General features: G+C 46.5%; 1 protein-coding gene across 8 annotated transcripts in view; it reads left to right on the forward strand.

Moving 5' to 3' along the window:
- The window catches only part of ZNF512 (zinc finger protein 512), an 82,091-nt gene extending 59,977 nt beyond the window's left edge, over positions 1 to 22,114 (forward strand). For 4 of the 8 annotated variants that reach the window (XM_045011465.1, XM_045011464.1, XM_045011467.1 and 1 more), the window contains 6 exons: positions 1,716 to 1,883; positions 2,667 to 2,861; positions 8,886 to 8,987; positions 18,044 to 18,106; positions 18,667 to 18,765; positions 19,104 to 22,111. In XM_045011465.1, the coding sequence (XP_044867400.1) occupies positions 1,716 to 1,883; positions 2,667 to 2,861; positions 8,886 to 8,987; positions 18,044 to 18,106; positions 18,667 to 18,765; positions 19,104 to 19,415 (939 nt within the window). In that variant the 3' untranslated portion in view covers positions 19,416 to 22,111. Of the gene's footprint in view, positions 1 to 1,715; positions 1,884 to 2,666; positions 2,862 to 8,885; positions 8,988 to 18,043; positions 18,107 to 18,666; positions 18,766 to 19,103 lie in introns of all 8 variants that reach the window. The other 4 variants (XM_045011471.1, XM_045011472.1, XM_045011470.1 and 1 more) reach the window with 3 other exon arrangements.

The raw sequence follows: 22,114 nt of genomic DNA on the forward strand, positions 1-22,114 counted from the left end.
CATACAGCAGCCATTCCGTACCCCTAATCATTTTTGTTGCCCTTTTCTGAACCTTTTCCAAGTCCAATATATCTTTTTTGAGATGGGGCAACCACATCTGCACACAGTTTTCAAGATGTGGGTGTACCATGGATTTATATAGAGGCAATATGATATTTTCTGTCTTGTCTATCCCTTTCTTAATGATTCCCAACATTCTGTTCGCTTTTTTGACTGCTGCTGCACATTGAGTGGATGTTTTCAGAGAACTGTCCACAATGACTCCAAGATCTCTTTCTTGAGTGGTAAAAGCTAATTTAGCCCCCATCATTATATATGTAGCGTTGGGATTATGTTTTCCAATGTGCATTATTTTGCATTTATCAACATTGAATTTCATCTGCCATCCAAAGAGGAATTCACCATCCAAAGAGGAATTAAGGACTCAGGCCAGATTCTGTGCTGTCCCTCTCGGAAGGTGTAGTATATCGTGGCTTTATTCCACCTGTGCACCCTCTGAATTTTGGATCTGTTTTGAGTGCCTGCCACTGCCTAGCTCTGAGTTACAGCAATCTTGCACGGGTACCTGAGGATTGCTCTCTGGCCCAGAATAGCCAGAGTGCATTGTGCTACAGACACACTCCCTGCCCTGATCTAACAGCTGTGCAAGAGCATGGCATAGGGCTGTTCTGAGAGCTGAATGCCAGTGGGGGAACTCCTTTACACAACTGGTTATCCACAAAGAGATGTAATGGTGTAAATAGGCTGCAGTGACAGACAGAATCTGGTCATGAGGCTGTTTCATTTGGAAGAGTACAAGGAGGTATGAGAGGTATTTAGAGCAATGGATTGTGTTGATAGGGCTGACAATGCTTTATCATGCCCCATCAAAGAGGATGGGAGGGTGCTGTTGTAACGCTGACAGACCCTGGTCGCCGACAGGCGGGATCAAACCTGGGACCTCTGGAGCTTAGTGCATGAGCCTCTACTGCATGAGCTAAAAGCCATATAGCTGTTGGCTAAGGCTGTAGAGTAGACTGATTAATCTCTCTCTAAGTGGCCTCAGTGCCACTAGATGGGACAGAGCACCACACCCAGGAGGTGTGGGGGTTACACTGTAAGATGAAAATTTCAAATGGACAAAAGTAAATTTGTGTTTATGTAGCACACAATTACTCCATGGAACTCACTGGTAGGGGATATTGAAGCAAGCCACTGACTGGTCCAATGTGGGTGTTCTGTATTTATTGTGTAGGATGTCTCTAGTCCCCAAGCACTTCGTTTTGGCAGCTGTACTTCGTTGCTGTGATCACTTCCCAGTTCTCCACAGCGCCATAAATATTGGTATCTCTTCATGTGGTCACTGCCATTGGAGGGTTTCTTGTCCCTTTGAACATCTGTAATGTTCTGCAGCTGCTAAGTAGTTACCTAGCTCTGTAGCTTTAAAATGGTGGCATCTGCAGTGAGGCAAAGAGGGAAAACAGTGACCAGTGGGCTCCTTCATCTAGCCATGAATGCTTTCCCCAGGACAGTATTACACAGTGATGTGCATTATGGTGGTTTTATGATGTGCAACATCTGAGGCTGGCAGCTGCTAGAGAGTGATCAGCCTGGTCTGGATGGACCATTGGCTTCTTCAGATTCAGTAGGGTTATTTCTGTTCTTTGCCAGCCAGGGATGGGGCTGCCACATGTGCCAGAGCTCTGGCTCCATGCTCTTCTCTTCTGCATTGACAGGGATGTACAGGCAGCTTCACCAGCATAATGGGATACCTATACCATATGAAAAAGTGTGGGAAGGAGGCCTCTGAGTTGGAGAAAATGGCCATGAAATGTCGTCACTGTGGGAAAGCATACAAGTCAAAGGCAGGGCTTGTTTATCACCTTAGGTCTGAGCATGGGCCGGTAAGTATGAGTTGCCATTGTTATCGGGAAAAGGAGCTATGGGTGGTGACCTCTCTTTCTCCAAACCACTCTTTCATTTGCCCACTTTGGACAATTGATTCTGATCTTCCCGGGCCCACTGTACACCGGAGAGCCTAGTCCCGTCTGTTTCACACTTCACGGTGTGGTAGGGGCTGGTAGCCTCCTCCTGCCTGTCTAGTAGAATACTCCTTCCTGATCCCTTTTCATCTGGGAGGGGAACATGCGATGCTCCCCTTGTGATTGAGACTTCTGCTGCTCTGCAGCTAGGACAGCTTGATATGTAAGTAGTCTGGGTGGCAGCAAACCCTTCCCCAGCTTCCCTCACCCTCCTCCATGGGGGTATGGTGCTGGCATGTTTGATGTCCTGTGAGAGCTGCTTGTTGCTCTTCTTTTTCCCCTCCAGATTTGAGATCCGTCTGTGGGACAGGACAGGAACCAGAATGAATGTTATTCCTGAGGTGTTCAATAGAGATGGGGGTGGGGTGCGTCAGCCCATCAAAGGCACATATCTCTGGTTTCTTTCTGAGCCTTGTTGTGTCTGGGCAGAGAGCTCTCTTCCCATAACTGCCCTGATACATGAATCTCACGGTCTTTTCCTGCCCCCAGGGTACTCTTGTGCCTGAGTTTTTTTTGAGGGGAAGTGACTGGGATAGGGCATTTTGGACTGGATCTGAAGGACCTTGACGGATCATTCTTGGCATTCAAGTGTGGCCTAAGTGGGATCTGATGAATAGGGCTCACCCTACTGCCCTTTCCTTGCAGGTCACTTTCCTCCATGAAGAAGAGAGGCCTGAGAGCCTGAAGGAAATGACTCTGGAGCCCAGTAGTGCAGGCAGAGTCCAGAGAAAATCTGCTAAGGTGGCAGTCTATTACCTTCACGAGCTAGCTAATGAAGAGCTGGCCAAGGAGTGGCCTAAGAAGAAGGTTCTACAGGACCTAGTCCCAGATGATCGGAAGGTATAAGGGTTTAGGTGGGGACTGTATTAGCAACAAGTTTTGCACAATAGAAGAATCCTGCACTGGCCTCTAGGAGATGACGCTGTATAGTGCTTTCTGGTTCCAGGCAATGGGCCAGTAATACCTGATTGGGTGTGGAAAGAGCTGATTTATGACACAATATAAAATGGGGTATACCTGGCTAGGCAGCAGTACTGCTGAAAAGGATTTGGGGATTATAGTGAATCACAGATTGGATATGAGTCATCAGTGTGATGCACTTGCAAAAAATGCAGATATTCTTAGAAGACTCCTGTTACTACATCCATGTAAAACATGGGAGGTAACTGTTTGAGTAGTTGCAGACATGTATTCTAAAGAAGTGTGTGTATGCTCAGCGCACTGAAATCAAAGAATATTGCCTTGCAGTTCCCTAGGAGTGGCACTCACGCTCTTCCCTCATAGCCCCTGCCCTGGCTATATAAGGGTGACACTTCTCTGATCCCCATAATTTCCTTCTCACTGCCCAGAGCTAGTTAGAGCGCTCAGTGTGGTGTTTCTTCACATTGATTTTCCTACCTCAGTCTTCTGAGATTTAGTTGTAAATAATTAAAGTAGTTTATTAGCTAGTAGTACCTTAGTTAGAATAGTGAGTTAGGTTGAATAGCTTTGGTTTTTTGGTGCAATGCCTTCATCAGGATTCAAGCTCTGTCTGTCACGTGAGGTGGCTATTCCTAATAGTGATTCCCCACACAAAGTGTGTATTGTGTTGGGAGAGGTGCTTCATCTGCAAGTCTTTAAGAAAAGAACGCAAGGGACTTGAGACTCGAGCAGCACCTGATGGGGCAGGCCAGGAGGCCTGCCTCAGCACCAGAAATAGTACCAGCTCCTCAGATGTCATCAGAGCCACAACGAGCCAATGTTCCTTGTCCGGACACTGAGGAAGAGGGATCGTTGACTGTTACTCAGGCCCACCGAGAAAAGGACCAATAAAACGGACTGTAATCACTCCAGATTTCGGGGAGCATCATCTTCCTTTGCCAGAATCAGTGCAGACTGGCACCATGACTCTTCAGGTATGTGTGGTGGAACTGGGCCTTCTACCTGCCCTCTGGTACCAGGCAACATCAACTTGAGGCTGTACCGTTGACTCTGGCATTGTACATTGAGCCAAGTAGTGACGGCATTGACACTGACAGTGTCCACGCCTCTTGTGTACCAGGCAGTATCAGATCTGCTATGCCTTTTGGTTCCTGATTCTCCAGTTATCTAGGAACATTCAGCTGCTGCGACTTCCTAAGTAATGACCCCACCGTCAGGGTTAATTACACAGGTGTCCCAGATACCAGCACTGCATATTACTCTGAGTACACAGTTGAGGCTGGCACCTTCATTGGGGTTCATTGGCAGAGCAGTCTGCTTAGGCACCAACGGTGATCATGATGCAAACCATGTCATGAGGATCGGTACTGACCCCAGCATCAATGCCTCTTTTCGGTACCAAGAGAGAGTTTGTTGCCTCTGCCAATCTTCAGAGCACCAATTTATTTACCGGCCTTGGCATTGATGTTACCACCATGTTGGATCTCCGAGGAGGCTGGATGGTGTCTTGCCCCTTGGGGGTTGCTCCCTCATTGACTCTGGATGATTCTGGGTATTCTAGGTCCAGCTCAAGATTGTCCTCCATTCCTTTGTCTTTCAAATGCCAGTCTAAAGACAGCCCAGACCTCCTGCTGATACTGACCAGGACTTTTCCTGCTGCAGAGAAAGGGGCTCACTGTTTACTGGCCACTGATTCATTACCCATCTCCATCGTGGCATGGGAGTCCATGGGATGGTCCTTGTTCCTTAAGGTCCCGATCTTCAACCCACTCCAGGGCAAGATCACCCAACAAATCCATGTCATCACCTCCCCAGCCACCTACATAAGAACAGCCATACTGGGTCACACCAAAGGTCCATCTAGCTCAATATCCTGTCTTCCGACAGTTGTCAGTGCCAGCTGCCCAGGTGCAAATTCAGGTGGAGGATGACACCTCAGAACATGTGCAACCTCAGACACATGTGCAGGGTCTGGTACTGCACTGCAAGGCCTGTGAACCCCCTTCCTCAGTCCTCCTCATCACCAGATTACACCTGAGTACCGGATGCTTCCTTTCCAGTGCCTGAGGACTTTTGGGCACATCAGAAGCTCCTTAGACAACTGGCTTCAGCCTTGGGTATATCAGGCTGAATTGGTGCAGGAAAACACATATAAGTTAGTGAACATTCTTCTGTCCTCAACCCCAGGGAGAGTAGCTCACCCTATTAGCAAAGCACTGTTGCAATCTGCTGTGGCCTTGTGGGACACCCTTTGACATCTGTGGCAAAGCATATGGGCAAGTATTATGTCTCTGCAGGGATTCAAGTATTTTTATTCACATCCTGCTCCTAACTTGCTTGTTGTGACAGCAGCCAATGAGAGGTTGCATCAAGAGAGGTACAAGTCCATGCCCCAGGACAGAGGTAAAGAGGTTGGCTCATGGGTGGAAAGATTTATTCAACTTCCTCCTTAAAAATGTAAATTACAAACGAGCAGGCACTGCTATCCAAATATAATTTTATGAACTGGGACTCTGTAGCCAAGGTCACAGACAAATTACCAAATCCTTTCAAGGGTAGTTCAAGGCATTTGTTGTGGAGGGCCACCTGGTTAAGACATGTTTTCTATTGGTCCTGGACATAGCTGTTATGGCTATCAAAGTATTTGCTTCACTGGTCACAATAAGAAGAGCACCATGGTTGCAGAATTCAGGAATAGCACCAGATATCCAACAGAATGTGGAAGACCTATCTTCTGATGGTCATTTTATATTCTAAGACAAAACGGTTGAGACTTTATGTTCATTTAAGGATTTGCAAGCAACTCTGTACTCTCAGGCCTAGCTCTTAGCTCCCTGCGAAATCATTTGGCTGCAATCTCAGCTTTCCATCCTCCCATCCAAGGAAAGTCAATATTCTCAGACCCTATGATGATGAAGTTGTTTAAAGGTATTGTTCAACAAGGACAAGTGCAGAGTCCTGCACTTAGGACGGAAGAATCCCATGCACTGCTACAGACTAGGGACCGAATGGCTGGGCAGCAGTTCTGCAGAAAAGGACCTAGGGGTTACGGTGGACGAAAAGCTGAATATGAGTCAACAGTGTGCCCTTGTTGCCAAGAAGGCTAATGGCATTTTGGGTTGTATAAGTAGGGGCATTTCCAGCAGATTGAGGGATGTGATCATTCCCCTCTATTCAGCACTGGTGAGGCCTCATTTGGAGTACTGTGTCCAGTTTTGGGCCCCACACTACAAGAAGGATGTGGATAAATTGGAGAGAGTCCAGCAGAGGGCAACAAAAATGATTAGGGGGCTGGAGCACATGACTTATGAGGAGAGGCTGAGGGAACTGGGATTATTTAGCCTGCAGAAGAGAAGAATGAGGGGGGATTTGATAGCTGCTTTCAACTACCTGAAAGGGGGTTCCAAAGAGGATGGATCTAGACTGTTCTCAGTGGTAACAGATGACAGAACAAGGAGTAATGGTCTCAAGTTGCAGAGGGGGAGGTTTAGGTTGGACATTAGGAAAAACTTTTTCACTAGTACGGTGGTGAAGAACTGGAATGGGTTCCCTTGGGAGGTGGTGGAATCTCCTTCCTTAGAGGTTTTTAAGGTCATGCTTGACAAAGCCCTGGCTGGGATGATTTAGTTGGGTTTGGTCCTGCTTTGAGCAGGGGGTTGGACTAGATGACCTCCTGAGGTCCCTTCCAACCGTGAGATTCTATGATTCTATGATTCGTCTTTTTCCACCAGTGAAGGAAACGGTGCCATCGTGGGAACTTAATATGGTGGTGGCAGCACTGATGGGTCCATCATTAGAGCTGATAACATGCTCATTGGCTCTCCTCTTACGGAAGGGGCCTTCTTTATGACTATAACATCCTCAAGAAAAATCAGCAATATACAAGCTTTAAAGGCAAATCCTCCAGACACTCAATTCTTCAAGGACAAGGTGTCTTTAAGATCACACTCAACATTTTTGTCCCAAGTGGTATCTGTTTCACCTTAACTGGTTTATTTTCTTACCTATATTTTTTCCCACACCATGTTCAACTGTGAAGGAGCTACAAGTACATACCTTAAATGTCAGACGGTGCTTATCATTCTGTTTAGAAAGGGCTAAGCCACTTTGTACATTATTTCGACTCTGTGCTGAGCAGATGAAAGGATAACTGGTCTCCGCTCAGACTTTTTCCAAGTGGATAACTGCCTGTATTATCTTGGCTTATGGAGTTACTCAGATGACACCAGCTTAGTCATTGCAGTCTTATCCAGCAGGAGCTCAAGTGACATCAATTGCATTTCTTAGCAACGTCTCCGTATTGGATATTTGCAGGTCTCCAACAAGGTCTTCTATTCATACTTTTGTTAGACATTATGCTATCACCCTAGCATCAAGATCTGATGCAAACTTTGGTAAGACAGTTCTGCAGTCACTGTTTAAATAGACTCTGAGCTCCACCTCCTGCTGAAACTGCTTGTGAGTCACCTGAGAGGAATATATGTCAGCACCCTTGAAGAAGAAAAGACTGTTACTTACCTGTGTCTTAACTGTTCTTTGAGATGTGGATGCAGACTTGTATTTTACAACCCACCGTCTGTCCCTTCTGAATCTGAGTCTGCAGCTGGGGTTTCAGGGCAAAGGAACTGAGGGGGTCAGAGTGTTGCCACTCTTATATAACCATAGGAGTGCCACCCCATGGCAAAATTCTCCAATTTTGGTGTGCTTGGCACCTACACACCTGATTGGAATACATATCTCCACCCACATCTTGAAGAACAACAGTTGTGGCACAGATAAGTAACAATCTTTTCTGATCTACTTAGCACTTGTGAAACCTCAGCTGGAATATGTCCAATCTTGGGCACTACATTTTAAGAAAAATTTGGACATATTGGAGAGAGTGCAGAGATGAACAAAAAAAGAGGTTTAGAAAATCTGATTTGTGAAGAAAGGTTGAAAAAATTGAACATGTTTAGTTTAGAGAACCCTACCCTTAGTTTAGTGTCCCTATTTGGGAAACAAATATTTAATAACAGGATCTTCAGTCTAGCAGAGAAAGGTATAACATGATCCAAAGGCTGGGAGTTGATTTTTAACTACAAGAGTAATTAACCATGGGAACAATTTACCAAGAGTCGTGGTCGATTCTCCATCACTGACTATTTTTTAATCAAGATTGGATGTTTTTCTAAAAGATCTGCTCTAGAAATCATATGGCCTGTGTTATACAGGAGGTCAAACTAGATGATCATAGTGGTCCCTTCTGGCCTTAGAATCTATTCATATAGCTCAGGGGTAGAAGGACAACATGAAAACAATCTTTAAATATGTAAAAAGATTGTATAAAGAGAGTGATGATCAGTTGTTCTCCATGTCCACTGAAGGTAGGACAAGAAGAAATCAGCTTAGTTTGCAGCGAGGGAGATTCAGGTTAGATGTAAGGAAAAACTTTCCAACTCTTAAGGATAGTTAAGCACTGGAACAGGTTACCTAGGGAGGTTGTGGAATGCCCACTTTGGGGTTTTTTTAGGAACAGGTTAAACAAACACCTGTCCTGGATGGTCAAGGTACTTGGTCCTGTCTCAGCACAGGGGAATGGACTAGATGACCTCTTGAGATCCCTTTCAGGCCTACATTTGTGTGATTCTGTGAGGGAGAGGGGCCCAGGTCCTACTCTTTTATGTAACCGAGGGTGGGAAGAATCACTGCAGTGTGAGTTTGGGGGAGGTTTTGGATGCCAGGAGTGAAGTGGGGGCTTAGCCAAGCTTGTGGAGAGTCGCTCAGTGGTGCTGGGGAAGGTTATTCATTGAGTTTCACTGTTGGATCGGGAGGAAAGTTTACTACAAGGGAAGTGACTACTGTGGGGGAAAAAGCCTTAAAACTTAAGAGGAGCATGCTTGACCCTGTGTGTAGCCATCCTGCCATCTGACTTCAGATTCTGTCTCCATTCTTCTGTCTCAGCTGAAATACACCCGGCCCGGACTGCCCACATTTAGTCAGGATGTGTTGTGCAAGTGGAAATCGGAGATAAAGATGTACCGAAGGGTCCACTGTCCAAACCAGGTAACCAACCCCCAGTCCTTTCTAAAGCACTGAAGAGACCAAGTCCGAGGACCTTAGAAAAATAATTTAGTCTGGCCAGGCTGTACAGCAATGAGTTGAGAGACTTTCACAAGGCCAAAATCAAGGTTCATCTCTGTGTCTGGAGGAATCAAACACTACTTGCTCTCAGAGTGACTATCTGTCAGTTTCTCACTGAGGTTCTGGATGTGCCTGGGCAACATTTAAGTTGCTTCTCAAGAGATGATCCTGTGTTGTTATGGATAGAAAAATCCAGTGGGGAACTATTGGGTCCATTGGTGGACACTGTTAGTGTCTCTCCAAAGGTGAGTAAGAACTGAGTGGTCATTAGTCCATTCCCTAGGAACCATCACTTAAGTTTGAGAATCTTGCAAACTCCACCCGGACTTTCCAAAGCAAGGCTATTGAGGGGTTAGAGAACCCTCTCTGCCTGCAGGCGGAACCCTGGTATTTTCTAGATCCTTGTTGTCTGGGCTTTAGGTCTGGGTTTAGTATGGACACTGCACTGGTCTCTCTGGTTAGTGATGGATGAAGGCCAGATGTCCATGCCGATTCTGTTCAGTATGACAGCATCCTACAATATTATCCTACCCATGGCTGCCTGCACTGTGGGACTCCTCATAGAAGAGAAATGTGTCTACTTCCCTGTCAGAGATCCTTGCAAAAGTGTTGGCAAATGCTCATCCATGCCCAAGGACTCCTGTGAGGAATCCTGGAGAGTTGTATTCCCAGCCCTCTTATATCTGAGGCCACTTGTTGGGTAGAGATGCAGTTTGGGTATGGTGCGATCATCATGTTGACAACATACAGCTCTGTCTTTTCATTGGATCCAGACCATACATCCCCGCTTTCTCAGTGTCAGTCTGAGGTAGAGGCTTGAATGGCAGTGAGCTGGCTGAGGTTCATGACAAATAAGAAACAGGTGATACTGCATGGGGGGATTACTAAAGCATATGTGATTGTGTGGGGGAGCTGTCCTATAGTATGAGGCTTTGCCCACATTTGTAACGAGGTTCGCAGCCTACGGGGACTGCTGAAGTGCCAGAGGTTTAGGAACAAATTGATCACCAGGACCAGATTCTATTCACTCAAGATTTCTGAAGGAACTTAAATATGAAATTGCAGAACTATTAACTGTGGTATGTAACCATCACTTAAATCAGCCTCTGACTGGAGGATAGCTAATGTGACGCTTAATTTTTAAAAAGGCTCCCGAGGTGATCCTGGCAATTACAGACCGGGAAGCCTGACTTTGGTACCGGGCAAATTGGTTGAAACTATTAGGGAACAGAATTATCAGACACACAGATTAACATGATGTGTTGGGGAAGAGCCAACACAGCTTTTGTAAATGGAAATCCTGCCTCGCTAAGCAGTCATGGGGTAAGAGAGAAGGTCATCTCATGGATCAGTAACTGGTTAGAAGGTAGGAAACAAGGGATAGGAATAAAGGGTCAGTTTTCACAGTGGAGAGAGGTAAATAGCAAGGTTTCCCAAGGATCTGTACTGGGACCAGCGCTGTTTAACATATTCATAAATGATCTGGAAAAATGGGTAAACAGTGAGGTGGCAAAGTTTGCAGACACTATAGAATTACTCAAGATAGCGAAGTCCAGTGCTGATTGTGAACAGTTTACAAAGGGATCTCTCAAAACTGAGTAACTGGGCAAGAAAATGTCAGATGAAATTCAGTGTTGATAAATGCAAAGTAATGTGCATTAGATAATTTAATCCCAACTATACATGCAAAAGGATGGGGTCTAAATTAGCTGTTACCACTCAAGAGAGATCTTGGAGTCATTATGAATAGTTCTTTGAGAACATTTACTCAATGTGCAGCAGCAGTCAAAAATGCTAATAGAATGTTAGGACCCATTAGGGAAGGGATTGATAATTAAACAGACATGGTACACCCTCACCTTGAACACTGCATGCAGTTCAGGTCACCCATCTAAAAAAAGATATATTAGAATTGGAAAAAGTACAGAGAAGGGCAACAAACATGATTAGGTGTATGGAACAACTTCCATATGATGTGAGATTAAAAAGACTGGGACTATTCAGCTTGGACTGAGTGGGGAGAGGATAGAGGTCTATAAAATCCTGAATGGTGTGGAGAAAGTGAACAGGGAAGTGTTATTTACCACATCACATAACATACGTGTCAAGCTCTCTTGCAGTGGCTCAAGAGCATGGGTACCAACCTCAGGGCAGACTGTTAAGAAACAGGACACAAACCGCAAATTGGTTGAGAGTTCTGTTAGATTTCACCAACCGATTATCAAGTGAATACTCCTCAAGCGCAATAACAGCCTCACAGTGGAGTCTCAGACTGTCCCCTTGGGTACTTCCATCTGTCTTGCCACCCAGGCAGGGCCGGCGCTTCCATTAGGCGACCCTAGGCGGTCATCTAGGGTGCCAGGATTTGGGGGGGTGGCATTTTGTGCGCTCCCCACGGGGCGCACGGGAGCTTCCCGTTCCGCTCCCGTCGCGCCGCTGAAGAAGGACCTTCTGCCGACGTGCCGCGGAAAACAGTGGCAGGCAATTGAGCAGCATTTTGGCAGAGGGTCCTCCTTCGGCGGTGCGATGGGAGTGGAACCGGAAGCTCCTGCATGTCCTGTGGGGAGCGCACAAAATGCCGCCCCCCCCTGAATTCTGCCTAGGGTGCCAGAAACTCTGGCGCTGCTCCTGCGCCCAAGTAAGCTTACTTTTGTGATAGATGGTCGCTTACATCAAAGATCACAGCAGTGTTCAGGTTCCTCCCAGTCCCAAAGGATCAGTCACTTACTCCAGGTCAGCTGCACTTTAGATCTCACACCAAAGATGATGCTTGTAGCCAATCCTATAATAAACTATGTAAGATTTATTATATAGGAAAAGGAAACGAGTTATTTACAAGGATAAAACAGGTGATAAACATAATACACACAAATGAGTTCCAGTCTTAAGTTTCAAAAAGTAATAGAAGTTTCTGTAATAAGAACATAAGAACGGCCATACTGGGTCAGACCAAAGGTCCATCCAGCCCAGTATCCTGTCTACTGACAGTGGCCAATGCCAGGTGCCCCAGAGAGAGTGAACCTAACAGGTAATGATCAAGTGATTTCTCTCCTGCCATCTGTCTCCACCCTTTAACAAACAGAGGCTAGGGACACCATTCCTTACCCATCCTGGCTAATAGCCATTAATGGACTTAACCTCCATGAGTTTTATCCAGTTCTCTTTTAAACCCTGTTATAGTCCTAGAGTTCACAACCTCCTCAGGCAAGGAGTTCCACTGGCTGACTGTGTGCTGTGTGAAGAAGAACTTCCTTTTATTTGTTTTAAACCTTCTGCCCATTAATTTCATTCGGTGGCCCCTAGTTCTTATATTATGGGAACAAGTAAATAACTTTTCCTTATTCACTTTCTCCACACCACTCATGTTTTTATATACCTCTATCATATCCCCCTTAGTCTCCTCTTTTCCAAGCTGAAAAGTCCTAGCCTCTTTAATCTCTCCTCATATGGGACCCATTCCAAACCCCTAATCATTTAGTTGCCCTTCTCTGTACTTTTTCTAGTGCCAGTATATCTTTTTTGAGATGAGACGACCACATCTGTATGCAGCATTCAAGATGTGGGCATACCATAGATTTATATAAGGGCAATAAGATATTTTCAGTCTTATTCTCTATCCCTTTTTAATGATTCCTAACACCCTGTTTGCTTTTTTGACTGCAGATGCACACTGCGTGGACGTCTTCAGAGAACTATCCACAATGACTCCAAGATCTTTCCTGATTAGTTGTAGCTAAATTAGCCCCCATCATATTGTATGTATAGTTGGGGTTATTTTTCCCAATGTGCATTACTTTACATTTATCCACATTAAATTTCATTTCCATTTTGTTGCCCAATCACTTAGTTTTGTGAGATCTTTTTGAAGTTCTTCACTGTCTGCTTTGGTCTTAACTATCTTGACCAGTTTAGTATCATTTGCAAACTTTGCCATCTCACTGTTTACCCCTTTCTCCAGATCATTTATGAATAAGTTGAATAGGATTGGTCCTAGGACTGACCCTTGGGGCACACCACTAGTTACCCCTCTCCATTCTGAAAATTTACCATTTATTCCTACCCTTTGTTCCCTGTCTTTTAACCAGTTCTCAATCCATGAAAGGATCTTCCCTCTTATCCCATGACAGCTTAATTTACGTAAGAGCCTTTGGTGATAATAAGCAAAATCTATGGGTATGTCTACTTTGCAAAGAAAAACCTGTGGCTGCCCCATACCATCTTACTTGGGCTCCTGGGGCTGTTTCACTACAGTGCAGACTTCCAGGATCTAGGATCCTTCCACTGTGCAGGGTCCTAGAGCCTGGGCTCCAGCCCAAGCCCAGAAGTCTACACTGCAATGAAACAGCCCTGCAGCCTGAGTCAGCTGGCATGGGACAGCTGTGGGTGTCAAGCTATGTCTACACAGCAATTTATGTCCTTTATGGCTAACCCAGGCTAAGAACTGGGAATCATTTTCTTACGTTTCGTAATCCTTTCTCCTTGTGGTATGTCTACACAGCAATGTAAGCCTTGGGTTGGTGGGATTTGAGTCAGCTGACCCATGTCAAGAACCCTGGGCTTGAGCGTCTACACTGCATTTTAACCCTAGGTTAAGGATTTTCTGACCCATGCTTGAACCTAGGGCTCTGGTCTCCACACTGCTGTGCACAGATCCGAGTCAAAGTAACTGTATCCCAGAGTGCCTAGTCCCATTCCTCCCCCCACCCCACCCCGTGAACACTCTAGCCCTACGAAACTGGTGCACTGTGGGAAAACTCTACTGCCAACCCTGTTTCCTAAGTGAGACAATACTGTTGGTGGGACTAACAGTATAAGTGAGACAATACTGTTAATTGGAATAACAGAGACTTGGTGGGATAACTCACATGATTGGAGTACTGTCATGGATGGATATAAACTGTTCAGGAAGGACAGGCAGGGCAGAAAAGGTGGGGGAGTTGCGTTGTACATAAGAGAGCAGTATGACTGCTCAGAGCTCCAGTATGAAACTGCAGAAAAACCTGAGTGTCTCTGGATTAAATTTAGAAGTATGAACAACAAGGGTAATGTCGTGGTGGGAGTCTGCTACAGACCACCGGACCAGGGGGATGAGGTGGACGAGGCTTTCTTCCAGCAACTAACAGAAGTTGCTAGATCACAGGCCCTGGTTCTCATGGGTGACTTTAATCACCCCGATATCTGCTGGGAGAGCAATACAGCGGTGCACAGACAATCTAAGAAGTTTCTGGAAAGTGTAGGGGACAATTTCCTGGTGCAAGTGCTGGAGGAACCAACTAGGGGAAAAGCTCTTCTTGACCTGCTGCTCACAAACAGGGAAGAAATAGTAGAGGAAGCAATAGTGGATGGGAACCTGGGAGGCAGTGACCATGAGATGGTCGAGTTCAGGATCCTGACACAAGGAAAAAAGGAGAGCAGTAGAACAGAGACCCTGGACTTCAGAAAAGCAGACTTCGACTCCCTCAGGGAACTGATGGACAAGGTCCCCTGGGAGAATAACATGACGGGGAAAGGAGTCGAGGAAAGCTGGCTGTATTTCAAAGAAACCTTATTGAGGTTGCAGGAACAAACCATCGCGATGTGTAGGAAGAAAAGTAAATATGGCAGGCGACCAGCTTGGCTTAACAGTGAAATCCTTGCTCATCTTAAACACAAAAGAACAGCTTACAAGAAGTGGAAGATTGGACAAATAACCAGGGAGGAGTATAAAAGTATTGTTCAGGCATGCAGGTGTGAAATCAGGAAGGCCAAATCACACTTGGAGTTGCAGCTAGCCGGAGATGTTAGGAGTAACAAGAAGGGTTTCTTTAGGTATGTTAGCAACAGGAAGAAAGTCAAGGAAAGTGTGGGCCCCTTGCTGAATGAGGGAGGGAACCTAGTGACAGAGGATGTGGAGAAAGCTAGTGTACTCAATGCTTTTTTTGCCTCTGTCTTCACAGACAAGGTCAGCTCCCAGACAGCTGCACTCTGCAGCACGGTATGGGGAGGAGGTGACCAGCTCTCTGTGGAGAAAGAAGTAGTTCGGGACTATTTAGGAAAGCTGGACGAGCACAAGTCCATGGGGCCGGATGCGCTGCATCCGAGGGTGCTAAAGGAGTTGGCCGATGAGATTGCAGAGCCATTGGCCATTATCTTTGAAAAATCATGGCGATCGGGGGAGGTCCCGGATGACTGGAAAAAAGCTAATGTAGTGCCCATCTTTAAAAAAGGGAAGAAGGAAGATCCAGGGAACTACAGGCCAGTCAGTCTCACCTCAGTCCCTGGAAAAATCATGGAACAGGTCCTCAAGGAATCAATCCTGAACCACTTAAAGGAGGGGAAAGTGATCAGGAACAGTCAGCATGGATTCACCAAGGGCAAGTCATGCCTGACTAACCTAATTGCCTTCTATGACGAGATAACCGGCTCTGTGGATGAGGGGAAAGCAGTGGATGTGCTATTTCTGGACTTTAGCAAAGCTTTTGATACAGTCTCCCACAGTATTCTTGCCAGCAAGTTAAAGAAGTCTGGGCCGGATGAATGGACGGTAAGGTGGATAGAAAACTGGATAGATGGTCGGGCTCAACGGGTAGTGATCAATGGTTCCATGTCTAGTTGGCAGCCGGTATCAAGTGGAGTGCCCCAAGGGTCGGTGCTGGGGCCGGTTTTATTCAATATCTTCATTAACGATCTGGAGGATAGTGTGGACTGCACCCTTAGCAAGTTTGCAGATGACACTAAACTGGGAGGAGTGGTTGATACGCTGGAGGGTAGGGATAGGATACAGAGGGACCTAGACAAATTAGAGGATTGGGCCAAAAGAAATATGATGAGGTTCAACAAGGACAAGTGCAGAGTCCTGCACTTAGGGCGGAAGAATCCCATGCACTGCTACAGACTAGGGACCGAATGGCTGGGCAGCAGTTCTGCAGAAAAGGACCTAGGGGTTACGGTGGACGAAAAGCTGAATATGAGTCAACAGTGTGCCCTTGTTGCCAAGAAGGCTAATGGCATTTTGGGTTGTATAAGTAGAGGCATTTCCAGCAGATCAAGGGATGTGATCATTCCCCTCTACTCAGCACTGGTGAGGCCTCATTTGGAGTACTGTGTCCAGTTTTGGGCCCCACACTACAAGAAGGATGTGGATAAATTGGAGAGAGTCCAGCGGAGGGCAACAAAAATGATTAGGGGGCTGGAGTACATGACTTATGAGGAGAGGCTGAGGGAACTGGGATTGTTTAGTCTGCAGAAGAGAAGAATGAGGGGGGATTTGATAGCTGCTTTCAACTATCTGAAAGGGGGTTCCAAAGAGGATGGATCTAGGCTGTTCTCAGTGGTAGAAGATGACAGAACAAGGAGTAATGGTCTCAAGTTGCAGAGGGGGAGGTTTAGGTTGGATATTAGGAAAAACTTTTTCACTAGTAGGGTGGTGAAGAACTAGAATGGGTTACCTAGGGAGGTAGTGGAATCTCCTTCCTTAGAGGTTTTTAAGGTCAGCCTTGACAAAGCCCTGGCTGGGATGATTTAGTTGGGTTTGGTCCTGCTTTGAGTAGGCGGTTGGACTAGATGACCTCTTGAGGTCCCTTCCAACCCTGAGATTCTATGATTCTGTGATTCTATGATTCTATGACTTGGGTGCCCCAAGAAACACATGATACATAAACTGCAAGTTTAGCTCCTTTGATTGCTGTCTCAGTAGAATGATGGCAGTTTGAGAAGGGTTTATACTGAACTTGCAGAGCACCACTCGGGTTTGGCCCAGCCACTCCTCCATCATGATGGGGAGGCTGCCAGGTGAGATTTGAGCCTCTGCTCTTCCAGGGGGTTAGAGGAGTCCAAAGGGAAAAGTGAAAATACCTCCACGGTCCATGAAAGGGGCCATGTCCCCACAGCCTCATGCAGGGCAAAGACCGGTAGTCTTAGGAGGAAAGTCTGGGCTCCTTATCCCTTGTGTGTCCAGACAACCCAAGGCTGAGTCCCAGGATGCTGAAAATAAAAGTAAGGAAAAACTGGTCCCTCTGTTTCTTCAGAGGTCTCAGGGTGCTCTCAAAGTTTCACTAGCAGATAGGCCCTGTTTCCTGGGGCTAAGGAGTTCAGCACTAGCTCTCTTTGCTCCTGGAAGCCACCCAGAGACCATGCCTGAGCCAGTATTCTCCCTACTCTTCCCCAGGACTGACAAAGTGCAACAGTTTGGGATTGTTTGAACCCAGAGGAGCTCTTTAACTCCTCCTTGACTGGGACAGGGGGCTGCCCCACTACAACCCTTTCTGTGCAATGGACCTTGCTGTGTTTTTTTAGGGCTCTATCATCAACATGCCTTGGAGTATTATAATGTTGTTCTGGATGTGTGGTTACCCTCAGAAATTGCAGATGACCCAGTGCAGCAGCCACTGCCTCACCAGCATTTTCCACATGAAGCATGTTGCTCCCTGTGCTCCAGATTCTGCACTGGCTTCCTTATGAGCACAATTCAAGGTGGTGTGATTGGTATTCAAAGCACTACCGGGTCTAGTCATAGAAGTGCCCCTTTCCCAATGACAGCTGGGACCATTGAGGTCAGCTGCAGTACTTTCCCCCTCTGTGAATGTGGAGGAAGAGTCCTAGACTCTGGTAATTACCTCCACCCATTTCTCGGACAGAGCCCAGGTTGATGGACCTTCAGGGCATGGTGCAAACCCTATCAATTCACTTGGGGGGTTAGTAGAATGGGCATCTCTATCAGCAGCTCATTGCTGGCTAGGATCTCTTTATTTTGTCTGAGATTTGCACACTTGCCCAGAGGTGGGAATTATTTCATTTACTGGAGCCTTAAACAAATCTATTTGCAAAGGGTTCTCTTCTCCCCATCCCTGTCATGTCTGGTCTTATAAAACTGTGTATCCTTTCTTTGCTTTCTCTCTTCTAAGGAAGGACAATTCCAGAGAAAAAAGCATTTCTGTGCATGGGGAACTGATTTCTTCAGCTGTGTCTTGCTGACAGCTGTTGCCCTTCTCTCATTTCAGGGCTGTGAGTCTGTATATGGCAGTGTCTCAGGACTCAAATCTCACCTCGGCACCTGCACCTTGGTTTGTACCATTTCTATGCAGTCTCTTTCATACATGCACTCCCACTGTTGTTGTTCCCCAGATACGTGCATATCAGTCATTGCCCTGCTGGATCCTTGTCTGTCAAGGCTCTTTAATAGCCGCTTCTCCACAGTGTCTGACTGCCTCCCCAAGTATTAATGGATCTGCATTACAAATGCGCTGTGGGGCAGTAAGACTGTATGTCCCTTATACCTGTACCTCAGTCACTGTGCTGCCTGCAATCTCATGGCTACGAGAGCACCTTTACCAGATACTCCCCCTGTGTGAGACCGCAAGGCCTCCAGCAGTGATGGACATTACTTGGGGAGTAGCTGAAGCTGGTTCCACCCTCATTCTCTCAGGCCGCGCTTGGGCATCAGTTTCTGTGCTGCTGTGGCCTGAGTGCTCACCCTCTTGGATGAGTTAAGGGATTTTGTGCTCTGTCTCCTTACTACTGGATCACGTCTGGCCATGCCTTGGGTGCAGGGTCTGGGCCTTTCAGTGTCACTGGGCAGAGAGGAGGGTGGCATCTGGTGATGTGTTTTCTGTTTTGGTGGCAGGGAGACTTTGTGGCTGGGAAATACAAGTGTCTCCTATGTGAGAAGGAATTCATATCAGAGAGCGGGGTCAAGTATCACATCAACTCTGTGCATGCTGAGGTGAGAAGAGCGTGGTGCCCTGCCCCTTCAAAGGGATGGGGGGAAAGTGCCATGTCCTAGCCCTTGTCCCATGCTGCTGCCACTCTATTCATTTTGCCAGCACCTTCCATATCCTGCAGTATTAGCCAACCCATTGCAGAATCCAGTGTGCCCCCAGAGAGCAGGATAGAATCTGCCCAGCAACTGGTAAAAATAACGCTGTGCTGGCCAGCCTAATTCTCGGATCCCATTTCTCTGCTAATCCCTTCCCTGTGGGTGATTCCAGCAGTAGAACATGACAGGCACCCCCATTGTATCTCCTCCCCCAGTACTAACCCTCTGCCTTCTGAACCCTCCAGGACTGGTTTGATGTGAATACCACTAACAAAAAAAGCTTTGAGAAGCTGATGAAAATCCGCCAGAGAGAAGATGAGCAGAGAAAGCAGCGAAAGAAGTGTATTGCAGCTCGGAGCAGAAAGAAAAGGCCTGGAATTGTATCTGCCAAGAAGCTCCTTGGTGCAGGGGCTGAGAGAAGCAGAAGAAGGAGTAAGAGGGGGCATTCCCAGCTGGTGGACAATGAGAGCAGGAGCAGCGAGGAGGAGGAGGAGGAGCCCCAAGCTGCACAGAGAGCAGAAACTCCAAAAACTATCCGCAAACGGGGCAGGAAATAGATCATTGGAGGCAGAGGAACTAGACAGTTCTAGGAAGCCAGGAGCCCAGGTCATGGCACAGCAGTCACTCCCTCCCATGGACAGTGGCACTAGCAGTGTAGTTTGTGCCCTAGTTACAGGCTGAGTTCAGGTTATGTTAGTTGCTTATTTAGTGATTTTAAATATTTCAGTCTCCGTTACAGCTCTCTGCTTTTGTTGTCCTCCTCTTAGGGATCCTCAGCTTTGGTGAGGGCAGGTTTCCTTGATGGATCTCTAGGGCTGGGTGTGCAGGTCTCAGTTGGGGGAGTGATTTCCTTTGGGGTAGTGTGTGCAGATCCTGGGCAGTTTCTGGGGTGGGGCACAGATGCTCTGGCTTGATCACCTGCAGCCCAGTGCTACCTCAGGTGCTTAAAGGGGCTGCCTCTGAGACTCAGACACCTGAGTGCTGTCTCTCCCTTAGGTCATTGCCATAAAGCACCATCCCTTCAAACTCAGCACTGCCCAGCAGTTTAGGAGCCCAGGCCTGCCTGAGGGGGTAGGACATCACCCTGCCAAAAGCAGGAGTGTTTGCAGTGAGCTAATGTACCCTTCAGCACCTGCCTCCTTTAAGGCTGAGCACTGACTGGTCCCTGAAAGTGGGGAGGGAGCTCTTCCTCCAGTCTGTGGCTAAGCACCAGCTCTCTGGACCCTTGCCTTCCAGAGGCACATGGCAGCAAACTTGTCTGCCAGCACGCTACAGTCTGGGGATGTGTGAGATCAGTGCAGATGGCTTGTGCTGTGTTACAGGTTCACACTTCATAACAGCCACCCCCCACCTGCAGGACAGAGCTCATACACAGTAGCAAAGCCCTGCGTATTGCTGCCATGGGATGGCCTTGCCCTAGTTTGGTGTCTTTCTTCCCTCAAGCCTCAGTAGGAGCTGCTTCTCCTTGTCAGTGAGCTCTGCAGGTGCCTTCTCCCCTGAGCTAGTTGTAGCCCGCTCCTGGGATTGCCACCTTTACCGGGACAAGCCTTATGTAATGGGCCTTCCTGTGTGTTGGTGTCAGGGCTGGAGGAAGGGGGTCCTGTTTACCTGTTGAATTAAGTTTTAATTTAGTGCATGGTGAGTGTTCTGCCATGTTCCACTTGTACAGCAGGGCCAGTTGAGACCCATAAATGGATAACATCTCTGGCAGGCTTAGCCACCCCCATTCTCTGCTGGGTAGAGAAGGGGCCTGCAGGATTTCTGATGTCAGCTCACATGCCCTGACAGAAAACTGCAGGATTTGATGTCTCTTTACCCTCTCCTCTCTTGTCCCGCTACAGTTCCCTGCCTCAGCTGGCTCTTTAGTTTGATACATGAGGATTCAGTTCATATCTCGCTGCAGTGGAAGCTTCCACATCAGCCTAAGTTGCTGGTGCTGAAATTCACAGTGGATTCCCTGAGGTGCACAGGGCACAGACAGGTTTATTTTACAGAAGCTACACCCTAATATGCATAGAGTGAAGCAAATTACACCCACCTCTTGTCTCATACAAACTAACACCCATGGCGATTGTTGGACTCTGCATGCAATGCTCCATTCTGATCTAGGGGCAGCAGCTGCATTTCATGCTGGGACCTGCAGTTGTCATGGATTGCAGTGCTGTTTTAAAGAGGTAGGTTTCTGGGCTCTTCTATAGAGGCTGTGAGATCTGTGGTCAGAGCAGCAAGATCAGAACAAAATGAAATAAAATGTCACCAATGCAAGAATGTGATAATTTCTTTGGTGTATAGTGTCTGTAGAATCATCCCCACTTTTCTGCCCCATACTGCTAGAGTGCAGAACTGCCTGTCTCTGGGCTTGTTGTGGGTAGCAATAGGACACATGCCCTTAAGCACTGAGGCAAAGAGCACTCACGTTCAGCTTTTCAACCACTTCTCTATCCAGCACTCCAACCCTCCTCACAGCCTGTTGCATTAATGTAGGTGAAATATGTGGGCACAAAGAGTCAAAGGCATGTATTAGGAACACAAAGAATTCTAACAGTGGTGTTGATCCATTTGTAGTTGGAAATGGAAGAATTATCAATAATAATGCAGAAAAGGCAGAAGTGCTCAATAAATACATCTGCATTGGGGGGATGGGGGGAAATGATGTAGTCATATATGATAACACTTTTGCCACTTCACTAGTAGCTCTGGAGGATGTTAAACAGCAGCTATTAAAGTTTGACATTTTTAAATCAGCAGGTCCAGATAACTTTCATCCAAGAGTTTTAAAAGAGCTGGCTGAGAAGCTTGCTGAACCATTAATGTTGATTTTCAGTAAATCTTGAAACACTGGGGAAGTTCTAGAAAACAGCTAATTATTGGGTCAACAAGTGAAAAGGGTAAATGGGATGACCTGGGTAATTATAGGCCAGTCATTCTGATTTTGATCCCAGTCAAGATAATGGAGCAGCTGATACAGAGCTCAATAAATAAAGAATAAAAGGATGGTAAAATAATTAATGTCAATCAACATGGGTTTATGGAAAATAGATCCTGTCAAACCTACTTGAAATTTTTTTAATGAGATTACAAGTTTGGTTGATAAAGGTAATAGCGTTGGTGTATTAGACATTGACTTGGTACTGCACAACATTTTGATTAAAAAACCTAGAACAATATAAACTTAACCTGGTGCACATTAAATGGATTAAAAGCTGGCTAACTGATAGGTCTGAAAATGTAATTGTAAACGGGGAATCATCATTGA

The sequence above is a fragment of the Mauremys mutica genome, chromosome 3, assembly GCF_020497125.1.
Source record: "Mauremys mutica isolate MM-2020 ecotype Southern chromosome 3, ASM2049712v1, whole genome shotgun sequence".
Lineage (NCBI taxonomy): Eukaryota > Metazoa > Chordata > Testudines > Geoemydidae > Mauremys > Mauremys mutica.